This window comes from Lineus longissimus, chromosome 4, assembly GCF_910592395.1.
Source record: "Lineus longissimus chromosome 4, tnLinLong1.2, whole genome shotgun sequence".
Taxonomy (NCBI): Eukaryota; Metazoa; Nemertea; class Pilidiophora; order Heteronemertea; family Lineidae; genus Lineus; species Lineus longissimus.
The window spans coordinates 1,694,699-1,710,013 of NC_088311.1; the positions used below are offsets into that span (position 1 = coordinate 1,694,699).

Genomic DNA, 15,315 nt, shown 5'->3' on the forward strand with positions numbered 1-15,315 from the left:
AAATTCTAGTATTGTACTGTGACAACAATGGATATAAACATTTCGACATTTTGTTGAACAACACCGTATCAATATTTATGGTCGCCACACACTAGAACAAGAAAATGAGATTGTTTTCTGAAGTGATTATGAAATTGCTGGTTTCGCTCCAGAGTGCATTGTGTGTTATGCATGGTCATTCATCCAAGAAGATCTTGTACACTTATCACAGAGTCGATGATTCTCCTCTTTGTTCTATTTTATAATGGTGATGAGTATTGATGTATAGTTCATTATAGTACATGCTACAATTAACTTGAACATTTTCATACTTTTCTGTTTTCAAGTGAACTTTTCCCTCGAGTGGACCATTGCTGTCGTTGTACTATGGTACGGAATTCCAACTCACGAACACTTCTCGTCACAAATTATAAGTGAAGTAAAATTGCCAGGTTAACTGTAGGCCTGCCATGAAATGCTCTGTTCCCCATCAAAACATTGTTACCAGTTCCCCAAAGACTGAAATAAAGCCACTGAAGTCCTTTTCCCAAACGTCTCCAAACAGGATTTTTGGTAACAATCTCTTGGTAAAGAGCATGAAAACTCTTCGGCAGAAAGAGAAACTTGTTTTTGTTCAGGCCAGTTTCAGACAAAACCTTATTTCTATATTGACAACAAGTAACTATACTTCACGTTATATTCTTTTCAATGATACTATGATATAATTCATTATACGTGATCGGTTATTGTATTCACCAGGATCTACAGTCATTTTACATGATAGAATGAATAAATGTGTTTGACACATAAAAAATTCTCAGGGCCTACCTTCTTTATTACCCTGTCGAACGTGACTTTAATTGGATAAATTGAACTCAAAGACGACTTAAAAATGAGATGGTCCAAGTCTGTAACTGATGGTGCTCACAGCTGCCTGCAATGGGATGCACTGGCCACTGAACTGCAGTGATGAAATTCATTGCAATTTTTCTCAAAAGATGATGCCAATCCTTTGGCTTTGCAGAAATTATGACATGACATTTAGCCAACCATCATGACTTTTCTTCTTTTTTTTTTCAAGCAATTTTTGATTCCACTTTTCAGAGAACTCACAGAAATTTTATGTTGTTTTTAATTTTCACCATTCAGACAACAAGTTTTCAGGAATGAACATGCTAGTCGCCAACCAGGTGGGCAAACCAAAACCTGAAAACAAAACACACCGCTTTTCAAGACCATTAATTGAACTAGACTCTACACCAAGTGATAATGATAATACAAAATAGATGCAAGTTGCATGCGAAACTGATGCCGACTGCGAACACACCACAGCTACATGAAGCTGAAGTTGGTCAATACAGATGATGCCATTGCATACAGAACTAATACTTCTTGCTTTAGAGAGCAGATGCAGTGTCCAAACAAATTCAATGTTTATTCTTCGCAGTCAATCTAGCAAATCAATTCTATTGAATCGTCATAGAATAAAAGTCTTCACGTTTCATGCACCCTTTTGGTCCCGCAGGGTTTGGAAAATTCATAGTACCCCTGGTCCACACCTGGGATATAGAGAGTGGTCTGGATCCTAACCTTGCTTGGGAAACATTTCACCAAAAAATAGCTGACGATACTTAATGTTAGGAGCGATGTCCTTATTAACCACAATACAGTGCGGTCATCTCATTTTTTCAGGTGTAAAAAACCTCAAACTTGAAGGGACTGTACTTAACCAAAAACCGAGGGAAAATTGACCAGTACAGATCAATGCAGACCAGCAGTACGCAGTGCATGAATCCGGTACAGTCCAGGTGCGGAAACGAAAGGGTTAACATTTTCTCAAGAAAAGAGGCACACAGTGCCTAATTTTGTTTGTTGCAGCAACAACTTGTTCAGAAAAGGGGTTGCTCGATAGCATAAAAAACAGTGCTAGTTCTCGACTTGATGACCCTTCTAGAGGAGGCAAGAGATGACACTGCATCTGCTGCTATCTGACTGCATACAACAACAAGATGTGAAACAAAAGTCAAAATAAAATGTAGCTCAGAGTGAATCTTGTATGACCCATGAGTGTGATGATGAATGGCATCTCTCAGTCTCATCTATATTGGTAGAAGATTCCTAATGAACTGATTATTTGTTGGGAGACTATTTCAAGCCAAGGAGTTCCACATCGAAGATCAACGTCGCCTTTGGAGGGATAGTAAGGTAGTCAAGGACAATAATGGTCAAAATTGTCAGTCAATAAGGTATTGTAAGCTCTCCGCTGCCCTCTACTAATCAATACCTACCTAACATTAAATGGCAACATGCCGAAGGATCATTTTCGTATAGCTTTAATAACCCTTGATGTAATAGCCAGATCAATAGAATGTGTGCATAGTGCTAGTCTAAAAGGTCAACTCTAGGTTTGAATCTAAAATAGCCCCTAACTTTGCAGTATGAATAAATATGGGAAAAAATAAGGAGCCCTCTCAGGAAGATTTCAGCTTCCATCTGCCACTATAGAAGCCCGGATTACGCAGTCAAATAGGGCCCCTGCTAAACTTAAGTAATAATACTTTATTCTTGCCCAACTGAATACCAAACTTTAGTAACAATATCATCTTTATCATTGAAAAGGATATACTCCTGGATGGCCGGCATCACCATAAGCAAGCTCTGGAGGACATGTTATATTGGCTCTTTCACCCATTGACATCTGCAAAACAACAAATCGAGAACATTTTAAAACCTGCTGAACAAAAACGCAATTTTTTAGAAATAAAAATGTTCAAAATTTGAATGGTGAAATAAGTTGTTACTGACTGCCTTCCCAAAGAAGACGATTACAATGGAGAGCATACCACGGAGACACATAACAAAAACCTGACAATCATTGCTGTGTTCCATGGAAAAAGATTCTGTGTACCCTATTTCAATTTGTCACAAACAGATCTTTTGAGGACAAGGGACAAAGTCACAAACAGAATTCAAGGATAAGTTCCAGAAGGAAACCTAGTAACACGAAGGGTCCCCTACAATTGTGTTGAAACTTAACTTTCAAAGACTGACGACAAATAAATATCAACTCACCTTAGCAACACCATCATCCCAACCTGAAAATCAAATTATTTCAAATCAGTGTGGTATAGTATAGGGGGCCTACAAGTTAACTCTTAGACTTTGTGGAATGATCCCTTGACACTGAAGTCTGCTGTCTCAACAAAATCAGTAAAGTCTTTTTAACACAATTTTTATGGCAACTGCTTCATACTGCTTCATGTACATTTGCACAAATTTACACTTACCTTTTATGACAGTTCCTGCTCCAATAATGAACTCGAATGGCTTCCCTCTATCTCTTGATGAATCAAACTTCTTCCCATTAGTAAGTGTGCCTGTGTAATGGACTTTGACCGTCATACCGTTTTTTGGAAATGTCTCGCCTAGCAAAGAAATGACAGAATAATCTGAACTACATTATCCAAGCAAAAAAAGCAGCCGGCTAAACAGTGTCTACAGTACAGAGAAGGCCTAGCCTATGTATGTGTGACGGACCAGACACCATGGGCACTTCCATTCCAGGAAATGTGGATGGGATAGATAGGCCTACCATGCTTATCATGCTACCGTAGATTAGGCCTAGTATTTAGAGGTGTTTAGAGTTAGACTAGAGTAATATGGATGGATGTTATGTACCATTTGAATTTTCCGTGAACGGACATAGTCAGTGAATGAGACGTTTTTCCCACTTCTCTCTACCCCATCCACAGTGCCTACATTGATGGAAGTGCCAATAACGAGACTCATATCCAGTATCCATTCCCAGAGTACAAAAATGCCGGCCCGCCGGTACTTTAGCGGCCCTACTTTTGCCAAATCTCAAGGACGACCCGGCCAACTGGTCCATTTTTTCACTAAAGTTTTCTACGCCTTGAAGGGAATTACCATCGCCTTTTGTGATTGTTTCGACCTTAACTTCTGGTTTCTTATCCATTTTGTGTTTTTAAAGGGCGTATGATAGAGAAAGGGAAGAAAATGATGCCGGCTAGACTAGTTCTTTGATACGAACTCTCCCTATGCAGTGATAAGAGCGCAACTTAACTCTGTCACACCTGATTTCTCGTGTATGAATATTTTGGACAAATAACTGCTATTAGAGAAAAAAGTTCTAACAAGTTAAAGGGAATTGAATAAAACGCTCATAACTTTGCAAATTAAGTACACTATTTAGTTAAAATAATTTGTTAGTGACATCAGCTATGTGTTTTTAAATCCATATTGGGGCGTAATATCTACAATCAAATGTTATCGGTTTTTCGGGCGGTTTTTGTTTTTGCCCAAGATGGTGGCAAATAGGGCAGACGAAATAGGCGCATATTTAGTATCTGCCAATAGAAATTGTCAGAATTTAAGACGCCGAACCAGTGTTATCTGCCTGACTTGCATTTTAACTTTCATAGTTTTTGTCTTCTTTTTCGTGCAGATCAGACACGCTACTGACAATGGAATGTCTTATTGGTATTACGGGAAAAGACTTTGTGTTAGTTGCGTCTGATACAGTATGTGCCCGAAGCATTGTTGCGATGAAACAAGGTATTATTTGAGTCTACCGTCAAAATCGTTCCAAACAATCACACACGGCGCCACATGCACGCAGCTCATGCACTGCATCCAGTAGTCACCTGCACGACACTGTGACTCGTGCAAATGTACTAAAGCATGGACTGGATTGCAGAAACCCTGACAAATGACAGATGACGGTGTTACGGTCAATACTCCAGTAGCCTCTACGGACGTACCTGTAGGCTTACACATCTATCTAGGCTAGGCCTACACTACAGTACTGCACACGACCAGCAGAGTATATCGAAAGTACAAAATGTGTGGTTGCGTCACACATTGGGGACAAACTTGACACGTTTCTTGTTGTAGTAGTTGACTGTTGAGTGTACTTTTTTCATTTCAGATCATGACAAAATGTTCAAACTGAGTGATAATTTACTCATGCTTGTCTCAGGAGAGTCTGGTGACACAGTTCAATTTGCAGAGTACATCTCAAAAAACATCCAGTTATACAAAATGAGAAATGGTATGTACTTACTTGGACTTGACGTGGTTCGCAAAAAAAATATGATTTATACTTGAGTTATGCCTGCCTCACAACGCCTGAAAGCTGTACTGCTGAGAGTGAGTTCTGTTGCAGTGGATTTAAAATCGACAAATGGGGCTGAGTCTTTCAGCTCAACAAAGGGGTCACAGTGGCCTATGGTATTGTGCAAAGTTTACTTAGGCCTTCTGACGTGTTCTGAGAGAGCGCATTGGTTTTATTTGGGCCCTGGTTCATCTTTGTCGAAAAGGTTAATATCTGAGAGTTCATCTTTCTAAATTATTTTGTCTTGTTTTTTTGTTAACTTGTGACCTTTTCTTCAGGCTATCAGTTGTCACCTACCGCTGCTGCTAATTTCACTAGGAAAAACCTGGCTGATTATCTCAGGAGTCAAGTAAGTAAGATAGGCTTTGGTGAGGCAATCAGCAAGCATGTCATCCGGCTTATCTCAAGATGCTAATGTTGAACATGTCTACTATAGTTACCAGACATAAATTAATGGTCAGTCATGATACCTAATATATATACCGGTGAGCATCTTCAGAAGTTTGACATTTGATTTACTCCTTATTGTAGACCTGCTCACTGGGCTTTTAATTGTATTCTGATATTCCCTTTCTATATTGTAGACTCCATACCAAGTGAATCTTTTGATGGCAGGTCATGACGCTGATGATGGTCCACAGTTGTTCTTCATGGACTACCTCGGTTCTCTTGTGAAAGCACCATTTGCTCTCCATGGCTATGGATCTTTCTTCTCTCTCAGTATAATGGATCGATATTATAAAGAAGGTGGGTTGATTTGCTCATCCATTCATCAACATGTTCAAGGGACGCCATGCGTCATCGATCACCAGATTTGGTGGAAGCTGCATCTTTGGCTTGGATGGGAACAGTATAACAGATCTGCCTTGATGGTTACAATGTTGTGTATCCTAATGAAAGGGCCAGCCAACTTTTGGCTTATGAGATACTCTTTACTTCCAAACTCATATCTCTAATGCTAGGCGCCTGGCGAGAAGGCAGTTTTGTACTGTATATTTAACAAGGCCATCGAGATAGCTGATAATTCTTGTATTTTACAGTTGTTCTGAATACATTCTCTTTCTTCCAGATTGTTCAAAAGAAGAAGCTGTGAAATTATTACAACAGTGTTTGAATGAGGTATGTTCATTCTACCTTCTTCATCTTCTCTGTTCGGAAATTTTGTTTCTACTTTCCCCAGTTAATTCGTCTTGAGATAGACCCTGATATTTCCCTATTTCATTAGTCTTTGATTGTCTGATTCACGACGGCAAACCAGAGTGGGACATAGGAGGACTCTGCCCCTAGAATGAAAAGCGGCTCCAGCCCAATAATGCTGTCCTCCAACACTAGGAAGAAAGTCTCATCCACTGTCCTTATACCATGTTAAAGTTAGAACTCTATGTTTTATTTTTTCAGATCCGCAAAAGGTTCATCATCAACCTTCCACGCTTTACAGTCAGAATCATTGACAAGGATGGTATACATGAATTAGATAGCATGAGTGCTAGTGACTAGGAGGTGTTCATATATTTCACATCATACAGAACTTTTGACAATGTTATCTAGTGGCTATCCAGCACTGCTGGTATTCCCAAAAGAAGATTGTTTGAGAGCCATTCATTTAGAGCATCAGTGCCTTTGCAGCGATTGGCTTTTGGCCCTCAAGTGATATATGATACATGTGACATTCTCAGCAGTGACGGGCAAAAGTAAAGGAAGAATTCAAATACATGTATGTGCTATTGCTTGCTGCGTTGGAACCTTGATATTTTCTGTGTGGAATATTTCCTTCAGTAAAGAGGCAGGACTCCCTGGAGTTGTCCACCTAAGATGTGTTGGTGTCTATTTGATAGTGGGAGAACACTATAAAATGGCAGATTACATGTGCTGTGATCGAGTGTTTTAGAACACGACTAGTAAACAGAATGTTAAAAAAAGCATTTTTCAATTCCACAGAAGGAGAACTTCTGATATCCTGGTTTTGACCTTTCTTGCATATGGGGATTATTTGGCGGAGTTGAATGGGGATCAATGTTCATGATTCAAATTGGCTGATCTTGTAATAAAGTGTCCCTTTGTAAAAATGATGTGTTCTTTGCTTTTTCACATGTCCATAAAAATACCTTTAACCCATTGGTGCCAGTAGTACAGTGTTGTTTGTGACAACATTGTCTTGTGATGATATTGGTGGCTGCTGCCATTCTGAATCTGATTGTGCTTACCTGTGGACAGGATGATGTGGCTTTGGATTGTTCTGATCTTGATGTTGTTCATGCTCCATGACTGTCTCCTCCAGATGGTGACAGATTTTTATGTGAATCATTCATTTGTGATACTGGTTACGAATTTGATGCCTCCCAGTTAGTCTGTTGGATGGTGTGGCCGGTTGGTTGGTTGGTTGTTGCGGGAAAATCCTTTGACAACTTACACCAGCAACATTTTGTTTTCTCGGGCCTAAAAGGGAACAGCAACGTCTCCTGAAAAAGGCACCTCGCTGGTGTTGTGAAAAAGGGCACACACTTCAAATGGTAGTTCATAAATAGTTACCATTCGGAAGCATCAGTACAGCAACTTACACCAGCAACATTTTGTTTTCTCGGGCCTAAAAGGGAACAGCAACGTCTCCTGAAAAAGGCACCTCGCTGGTGTTGTGAAAAAGGGCACACACTTCAAATGGTAGTTCATAAATAGTTACCATTCGGAAGCATCAGTACAGCATCAGATTTTCCATTTGCCTTGAATCGAGACTGAATGACCTTCAGTGTCATGGATAAGACAAAGTTTATGACCTTGTTCTGGTTAGCTAGATATGTTCGAAAGAGACAAATATTTAATCATCTAATATTGCGTATTTGCTGGATGGTTTGCATTAGCTGGGCTCTTGATAAAGTGAATTGAACATTCCAGTGAGATAAATTAATTGAACATTCCAATTCTACTCGTTTTTTTTATTCTAAAATGTGCCTTCTGGGGGCCAAAGGTGATAAATTATTATGAAATTCTGGTGCAAATAATGGATGATGAATCCACCTTGCGCATAACTCATTCTATCCATGTTGTTGTAATAGACAGGCCCAAACATTGCCAAATTGCAACAGTGGTCCCAGAGAAACCACTGGAACATTAACCCATATATTGTTGTAAACATTGCCACGTGTTCTTCTCCCGGAATAAATAGCTTCCTTAGCAACACCACATCGCCAGTTGTATTCATGCACTGCATTTTACAAGTAGTTCTCTGTTCCAATAATGTGCAAACAGTTGTCATTTATTATAACGAGCAACTCTGTGCACTTGAAATATTGGAGAAAAGATAAATATTTTGCGCCAAAATTAGAACAGTCTTTATAAAACAACATCGTTTTTGTAGAACTATTTTGTTCGTAGCTTTTTCCGCCGTGTCAACCAGCTGTGAATAGGTCATCACAAAATACACAGAAAGTTCATACTTTTCTGCTAAATTTATAAAAAAATGACGTCTTTCGCAACAAATCCCGATTTTGTGGAGAGGAAAGGTTCACTCTTCCTCCGATCAGATCATATGAACTACAGTAGAGCCACACTGAATTCGAATTGGTGGGTGTAGCCTATTAGAAGTAGAATTTTCTTTACAAGTTGACTTTTCCACAAAATCAGAAAAAAATTTATGATGATCATGATGGCTGATGCTTCACGGAGTCATACTCAGTTCTCTTTTCTTTAACCCCGTTGATCATTGTTGATACTGCACGGTGTGGTCTATGGAATGCTTGCAACTAAGATTAGGCCAAGCCAGTTGGTCAGTATCCTTGGGAAGTTAGCCACAAATCCAGTTGTTGGTCTGTGATGAATTCTTCTCTCATCGATCTTCAGGCACCAAGCTCGTGAATCAGAACCAAAGGACTACAACATCAGTACAGCTCCAGTTAGAGATCTTTGCAAGGCAACATATGAGAGGATTGGAGATGTGACAGATGGGGTCAGTACAGAAGACACTGATAAAACAGGAACTTCATTGGTTTTTCAATTTCAGAGTACTATTGGTGCTCTTAGAAAAGTAGACCTAAGCTTTCATGAATATAACATTGATTGAAATTGGTCTCAGTGGTACAATAATGGAATTTCAGGAGCCTGCTCCTAATTTGGTGGAGACTAATTGATCTTTTGAATAGTCTTTTCTGTTCTTATTCCAGTCATTGCCCGAGACCACATATCAAGAACACAGCAATGAAGTTTTTCTAAAGAAAGATTTCGAAGAGCAGGAGACAAGGAAGCAAATGATAAATGAAGACACCCTTGCTCATGCTGATATAGACAGGTTAGTCATACTATTAAAGGCAAGCGTTTCGAGAGTTATCTATCACTGCATACAATACCAGTACAGAAATCTCATGTGCCTTCCACCTGGTGTTTAGTCTCTGGAAAAGGTCAGTCTTTAAATAGATATTAAAGGAGCCATAATGTCAAAGCAGTTTAGCTGATGTAAAGGTTTGCCCAACCATTCAAAGAGAATGATGAGCAAGTAACTTTGCATGACAAGAATTTTGCTTATTCAGTACAAAAACACACAATGTACCTTATATTGGTACATGGTACCCCTCTCGCGTCTAGCAGTAAGGTGAAGATGGAAAGGACTGTTGACCAATACAGTCTTGTCAGTTGAAGAATGTTTTTTTTGTCTTGCAGAGAAGACGGTGAACGAAAGAGAGGACATTCCCCAATCCTTCCTGGTCATCACCCTGGGTATGACACACAGCATTTGGAAACAACACATTTAGCAGATTATAAACCACCATATCCATACACTCCAATTGATGAGGTAAGACTTTGGTGGTTTCATAGTCTTGAATTCTATCAAGAATGGAAGTTGTGATGAAAAGATTATCTTTTTGTTCCCGGAGACTGAGTGAGCAAATTATCGCTTGTTGAAGCATTTTTTGATACTTTGGCTTTAAAATATTGAACTTGTTTCAGAAAATGGCCAAATTGGCTGCAGAAGGTGGAGAAGGATATGTAAGTGACATTTCCTGCCATCAGCTTTTAATCAACTGCTTTCTGTTTAGACTAGAGGGCACTTCTCTGAAATGTAGCAGCTTGTAGAGTGGGTTTATTTTGTAGGTTTCATTGTCTTTCATAACGGGGTTCTTCAAAATAAATGCAAGAAGGAGGACTAATATTTTTTCCTCAAAATTGCAGGGTGCATTTTTAAGCCTTGCAGAAAAGTGATTAGTGTTGAGACAAATCGTAAAACGCTAAGTCTGCAGAAAGTTAGAATTCAGTGTTTGTTGGCCTAAAATTAACTCTTTCCCTGGTTGCTGAGCAGACGATAATTATTATACATCCAGGGTGCCTGTCTGTCTGAGGAGGAAAACAATGCGCTTATCCAGAATTAACACCTTCGGCGCCGAACCACATAGATCTTCGTGGCCCAAATCCCCCTCCCCTTTGAGCTGGTTTAGATATGAGTCTCATGGACTTCATGAAAGGACTACGCCATCGCCATCTTCAGGGCAAGACAGGAACTGAAAAGACAAGAAAAGGTCTTTTCAGTTCCTCCCTTGCCCTGAAGATGGCGATGGCGTGGTTCTTTCATGAGATTTAAAGTTCTGAACTACGCCATCGCCAACTTCAGGGCACAAAAGGAACTGAAAGGACCGTTTGGTCTTTTCAGTTCCTATTGTGCCCTGAAGATGGCGAACGGTCCTTTTAGTTCCTTTTGTGCCCTGAAGATGGCGATGGCGTAGTTCTTCAATGAAGTCCATGAGACTCCGATAACCAACTCGAAGAGGTGGGTTTGGGCCGCGTAGATCTACGTGGTTCGGCGCTGAAGGTGTTAACAGTTTTAACGCCATGCATTGAATTGCATTTTCACTAAGTTGACTTGATATGTTTTTGTTTTCCAGGCAGCATTACAGGGTGAAGATAATCCAGACAATACAAACGCCTACAAAAGGTGTCACTCTCAGTTCACGGACACAATGGGTCATCGTCGACCAGGCTGGAACACATGGCAGGATGAGAGTGGCATATATGGCAACACTCATTACAAGAGGCAGGTCTTCCAACCAACAAAAACTATCCCAGAGCGATTAGAGTAGAGAAGACACGAGGAAAGACATGTCAGATAGTTCAGATAGATTCAATAAAAATTGCACCACTGTGATATTCTGTTCCTGATGATTATTTTTCAAACCCGTCCGAAATTTGTCAGTGGAGAATTCTTGGATAAAACATAGAGGGACTGGGTATGTGATGTTATGACTCGTGTTTATATCTTGCCCAATTCACTGGTAAAAGGCTACTGAGGATTCTTTCTTGTGTATACCCTGTATATCGTCTTTTGTATATTTTGTGTAAACATTGTGTAATTAAACGTTGTAATTAAACATGGGTTGTCTTCATCAGTCATTGATCCAAAGATTGTTGCATATATGGTACCTCAGAGTACACCAGCAACTAGGCTACTTGAGGTGCCAAGTTGGGTGCTCTTCAAGAGCACAGGGAGAGAGAATCTCTACCAAAAGCAGACTGGTCCAAAGATTGTCGCATGTAAGGTACTTCAGAGTACACCAGTAAGAAGGTTCCTTGAGGTGCGAAGTTGGGTGCTTGGGCCTGTCTTCAAGAGCACAGGGAGAGAGAATCCCAACCAAAGGCAGAATGGTCCGAAGATTGTCACATGTAAGGTACCTCGGAGTTGACCTACACCAGCAAGAAGGCTACTTGAGGTGCCAAGTTGGGTGCTTGGACCTGTCTTGGAGCACAGGGAGAGACTTCTCTACCAGTGGTAGAAGGATCGTGATACTGTTCCAGGTTTATCCTGGGGGCGAACATGACCTACTCGAGGCACATGAGGGGTCTCAGTGGTCATGCCTCTCTGCAGTGAGATCACAGCCTCCAAAGGTAGTTCAATTTTGACCAAGGCTGTGATAGGCATAGGCTTAGGTATTACAAGATATGCTATTGCATCATAGTAAACAAGGGGTCCAATGGCAGAGGGAACACTTGAGAGCGAACTCTGTGATGGAGGTCCCACTGTATCAAGCATTTCTACCATCGGGAGACACGTCATTAATGAGTCGCATCAAGTCCAAAAAACAATGAAAAGAAATTTCTATTGCCTGTATTTTATTGTATGATTCTGACCACGATGCATAACTGAAATGAGTACAGTTCAATGTTTTAAAATCTGTCTTATGAATGAATCGTATGATGTGGAGAAATATTTTCAAAATACTCTGCTTGAGATGGCAAGAGTTTCAAGATTGATAATGTTATTACATACCTGATTGAAAGTTAGTCCGATGCTTGGACATAATGCTTCAATCTCTCATCTTAAACATGTTCGTATAAACTTCAATGTCGTACAAGAATGTTAACATTGGCCAAAAGTAAATTCATAGTCAGAAATACAAGCAGTCTATTTTAAATGGTTTCTTGATCTTCCTAATTTTCAAAACAATTCCGAAAAATGATTCCCAATGTGAATGGATAGAGTAGTTTCAACCAATGACATCTTTTAATTTCGGCACATTTCAATGATGTTAATTCGTAACTACTTTAGAAACGGCACTGGGGTTTTCATACCGAAGTTTTGGTGGTAAAACTTAACAGAGGATGAACCAGTATGAATTATGATCTTTTCAGTGTTATTACAATGGTTTAATAATCATCAATGTAAATAATCAAGCACAAATCGACATTACCTGGTGGTAGAAAATACTTGAGAAGGAAGACCAAGGAACTCATAGTGCAACAAGAATTATCCATGAAGTTTAACTGCCTGAACATTTTTCAGATAACTGGGAACTGTGTAGGGATAGGTATTACTTGAGACTAAAGATTACCCCTCAGGAATCTCATAATGATGCACCACTGGCAGTGATAATGCAGATTTCATCATCCAAACATCTTCATAAAGTATGCAATAAAAAGAAGAAGCGAAGAACCTCTTCTCTCTTTAACAATATTACCGGTAACTCAATTTTTGTTGTTGCAATTGTTGATGTATGATAAAACTGGAATTTCATTTGGAAATAATACTTCTACATGGATATGGGATAATTCCTGTTGCAACATCTAATACACTACTAAAACTAAAAAGACTCCCGAGACATTTGCGCTCTCATTTACTCAAATTCTACATCAACCTCAATATACCAACACTCATACTCAGAAAGGTTGTTGATTGAGATTCTTCCGATATTTTTGAAGTTCACTTATCACCTGTTTGTGTGACCATTATTTCAAGTGTGCGAGATATTTCTGATGGTTTTGTCATGTGCACAAAGCACAACAAGAAATGAGTATAATGAGGGCTAAATGTGACTGAGTCTACGAAACATCCCCATGAAGCATGAAACATCCTTTCTCCATAAAATTGAATCTTTGGGTACAAAAAGCAGTTAAAAAATAGTTAAAAAGTTACGGCTTTAGACTAGTTTTGCCCTGTCAGTGATCATAAATAGATTGTTCTAAATAATTTTATTCGTCATGGTTTTCACAAATGATCTTATTCAGCGCAGAGCGTTCTGTACAAACTAAAGCACCATAACAGCTGCATAAAAAGACTTTTAATACCTTTCAATAAAAGTTTGTAAAATTTGTTCAAATTTCAGCAAATTTACCACATTATTAATTGTTCGAAACGATGTCAGTTTTCAGAGTCCGGAGGGGAAAAATAACTGTGAACTTCAAATTCACAGAACAAATCTTTGCAGAATGGGAATAACATCGAGCATCAGTTCATTTTGAAAGTATATGCAGCATTCGATCTCTTCAGAAAGCAATAAAACTTAAAGAACTTGCAACTTGTTGGCTTAGTTGGAGGTGATAGTCTATAATTTGCAACTCTAAAGCTCTAATGCAATCCATAGGATATCTTTGAGAATTGTATATCCTAATTCCCCAGTTTATTTTATTCACTTACATTAACTCCTGGAGAGGTTCAGGTCAATAAATCATGAGAATATGAAGACTGAAATGGCATGATATTTGTTCACCCTTTGCAAAGTTATTAGTAAATTTGATGAGAGATTGTAGAAAGAATTGAAGATTGAAGTTCACAGAGGTTTCTCCTGGTTTCAAGGCTTTCGAGTCCATGTACAGTCTGACAAAGAAGGCAAGTCATTCTCTTGATAAAGCTATTGAGTATCGAAAAAATAGTTTCTTAAACGTCAAAAGTGATCTCAAATTCTTACTCAGAGAAGTGAAATCTGAATCATTTGTTCTGCAGAGTGACAATTGTATATTGAATTTCACACTGAAAAATTTAACTGGATGATCGACAAATTGAAATGCCTTCTCCGTTGACTGTATTCCTTAATCCTTTAGGCGATGGGGCAGTGGTCGATATTGACGTCACCAATCTTGTCACCAGCAGCCATGTTCTGGCGTACCAGGTCAAACTGAAGGTTTCGAATACAGCCAACATAACTTTTAGCGGTACTGACGCCCTTGGCAGTGACTGGGTCTGAAACAAGTGACACAAAAGTTAAGTACTGTATCATTAAATTACACATTGGCAACTTTCAAATTATAAGATTAATAATCAATAACTTTCAACCCCTGAGGGAGAACTCGAATACAAAATGTCTCCGAATTCATTTGTGGTCCCAAGATGAAGCGATGTCACTATGCCACGAGGAACAGAACTCCACACTCGAGAATAGCATCTTATTACTTACCTGGCACACCACCAATGTAGAGTGGATCGTTAGTGTCAGTTGCTGATACACCGGCCGCACCAATTCCTGGTGTCATGTAGACACCATCAACGTTCAAAGTCACAACATTCTTGGCTTTCACAGCTGAAGTTTCAAGAAAAGTGAATGAAAATGCGAGCAAATATAGCGAGTCTGATATTCTCTAGCGCAGTCCAATTCAAGCTACCGGTATGTTACAAGATAACACTAATACTGAGGCATTCTAAATCCTACAGAATACCAGGCTCTCTCTCTCACATAGTGTTTTGATGCCTCGCAAAGTGACTTATAACATGCATGTCACCAAATGTAACAAGTAGTCAGTAGGCTAGTCATCCTGCATATCAAATTGGCAAAATGGGATCAACCAATGCCACACTTCAAATTCTTACACAGACCACCTGTCTTACCTTGAATCTTGTGCCAGTTCCCATCACACAAACCAGGCTTGACAAGCGCTTTGTATTTGGCCGAGATCTTACCCGCACCATTGTCAACACTAAACAGAAGCTGGAGGAAAGAGAAGACAAGATTACCGTA

The 15,315-nt window shown here is 39.4% G+C and overlaps 4 protein-coding genes across 5 annotated transcripts in view; 2 read left to right on the top strand and 2 right to left on the bottom strand.

The window, feature by feature from the left end:
* Nucleotides 1–2: 2 nt before the first annotated feature.
* On the bottom strand, nucleotides 3–4,035 carry LOC135487289 (peptidyl-prolyl cis-trans isomerase FKBP1A-like). Its single transcript, XM_064770851.1, has 5 exons — nucleotides 3,907–4,035; nucleotides 3,267–3,404; nucleotides 3,052–3,074; nucleotides 2,604–2,677; nucleotides 3–2,179 (listed from the first exon to the last, which is right to left on the bottom strand). The coding sequence occupies exons 1-5, from the start codon at nucleotides 3,953–3,955 to the stop codon at nucleotides 2,125–2,127; spliced, it is 339 nt and encodes a 112-aa protein (XP_064626921.1). The 5' UTR covers nucleotides 3,956–4,035; the 3' UTR covers nucleotides 3–2,124.
* Nucleotides 4,036–4,373: 338 nt separating this feature from the next.
* LOC135486259 (proteasome subunit beta type-2-like) lies at nucleotides 4,374–7,179 on the top strand. Its single transcript, XM_064768931.1, has 6 exons — nucleotides 4,374–4,554; nucleotides 4,928–5,050; nucleotides 5,392–5,462; nucleotides 5,698–5,860; nucleotides 6,183–6,232; nucleotides 6,512–7,179. Exons 1-6 carry the CDS (start codon nucleotides 4,464–4,466, stop codon nucleotides 6,608–6,610), a joined length of 597 nt encoding a protein of 198 aa, XP_064625001.1. The 5' UTR covers nucleotides 4,374–4,463; the 3' UTR covers nucleotides 6,611–7,179.
* Nucleotides 7,180–8,507: 1,328 nt separating this feature from the next.
* On the top strand, nucleotides 8,508–11,450 carry LOC135486450 (cilia- and flagella-associated protein 95-like). 2 transcript variants are annotated; one of them, XM_064769241.1, is made up of 6 exons: nucleotides 8,508–8,671; nucleotides 8,948–9,053; nucleotides 9,268–9,392; nucleotides 9,761–9,893; nucleotides 10,049–10,087; nucleotides 10,978–11,450. In XM_064769241.1, the coding sequence occupies exons 1-6, from the start codon at nucleotides 8,568–8,570 to the stop codon at nucleotides 11,170–11,172; spliced, it is 702 nt and encodes a 233-aa protein (XP_064625311.1). In that variant the 5' UTR covers nucleotides 8,508–8,567; the 3' UTR covers nucleotides 11,173–11,450. The 2 variants fall into 2 exon arrangements, with proteins under 2 accessions (XP_064625311.1, XP_064625312.1); XM_064769242.1 differs by lacking the exon at nucleotides 10,049–10,087.
* A 738-nt stretch (nucleotides 11,451–12,188) lies between these two features.
* Nucleotides 12,189–15,315, bottom strand: part of LOC135485972 (laminin subunit alpha-like) — a 33,538-nt gene continuing 30,411 nt past the window's right edge. Inside the window, exons 62-64 of the mRNA XM_064768405.1 lie at nucleotides 15,186–15,285; nucleotides 14,758–14,880; nucleotides 12,189–14,543 (exon numbers count right to left, since the gene is read on the bottom strand). Coding sequence (XP_064624475.1) covers nucleotides 14,401–14,543; nucleotides 14,758–14,880; nucleotides 15,186–15,285 — 366 coding nt within the window. The 3' untranslated portion in view covers nucleotides 12,189–14,400. The remainder of the gene's footprint in view (nucleotides 14,544–14,757; nucleotides 14,881–15,185; nucleotides 15,286–15,315) is intronic.

Excerpts from the sequence above, each read along its gene's own strand:
- LOC135487289 (XM_064770851.1), bottom strand. The coding sequence starts at position 3,955 with ATGGATAAGAAACCAGAAGTTAAGGTCGAAACAATCACAAAAGGCGAT. Across the intron at positions 3,405-3,906 it reads AACAATCACAAAAGGCGATG|GCGAGACATTTCCAAAAAAC; the intron begins GTAATTCCCTTC and ends TTTCTTTGCTAG. Across the intron at positions 3,075-3,266 it reads AGCAGGAACTGTCATAAAAG|GTTGGGATGATGGTGTTGCT; the intron begins GTAAGTGTAAAT and ends TTTGATTTTCAG.
- LOC135486259 (XM_064768931.1), top strand. The coding sequence starts at position 4,464 with ATGGAATGTCTTATTGGTATTACGGGAAAAGACTTTGTGTTAGTTGCG. Across the intron at positions 4,555-4,927 it reads CATTGTTGCGATGAAACAAG|ATCATGACAAAATGTTCAAA; the intron begins GTATTATTTGAG and ends TTTTCATTTCAG. Across the intron at positions 6,233-6,511 it reads TACAACAGTGTTTGAATGAG|ATCCGCAAAAGGTTCATCAT; the intron begins GTATGTTCATTC and ends TTATTTTTTCAG.
- LOC135486450 (XM_064769241.1), top strand. The coding sequence starts at position 8,568 with ATGACGTCTTTCGCAACAAATCCCGATTTTGTGGAGAGGAAAGGTTCA. Across the intron at positions 8,672-8,947 it reads GCCACACTGAATTCGAATTG|GCACCAAGCTCGTGAATCAG; the intron begins GTGGGTGTAGCC and ends ATCGATCTTCAG. Across the intron at positions 9,894-10,048 it reads CATACACTCCAATTGATGAG|AAAATGGCCAAATTGGCTGC; the intron begins GTAAGACTTTGG and ends AACTTGTTTCAG.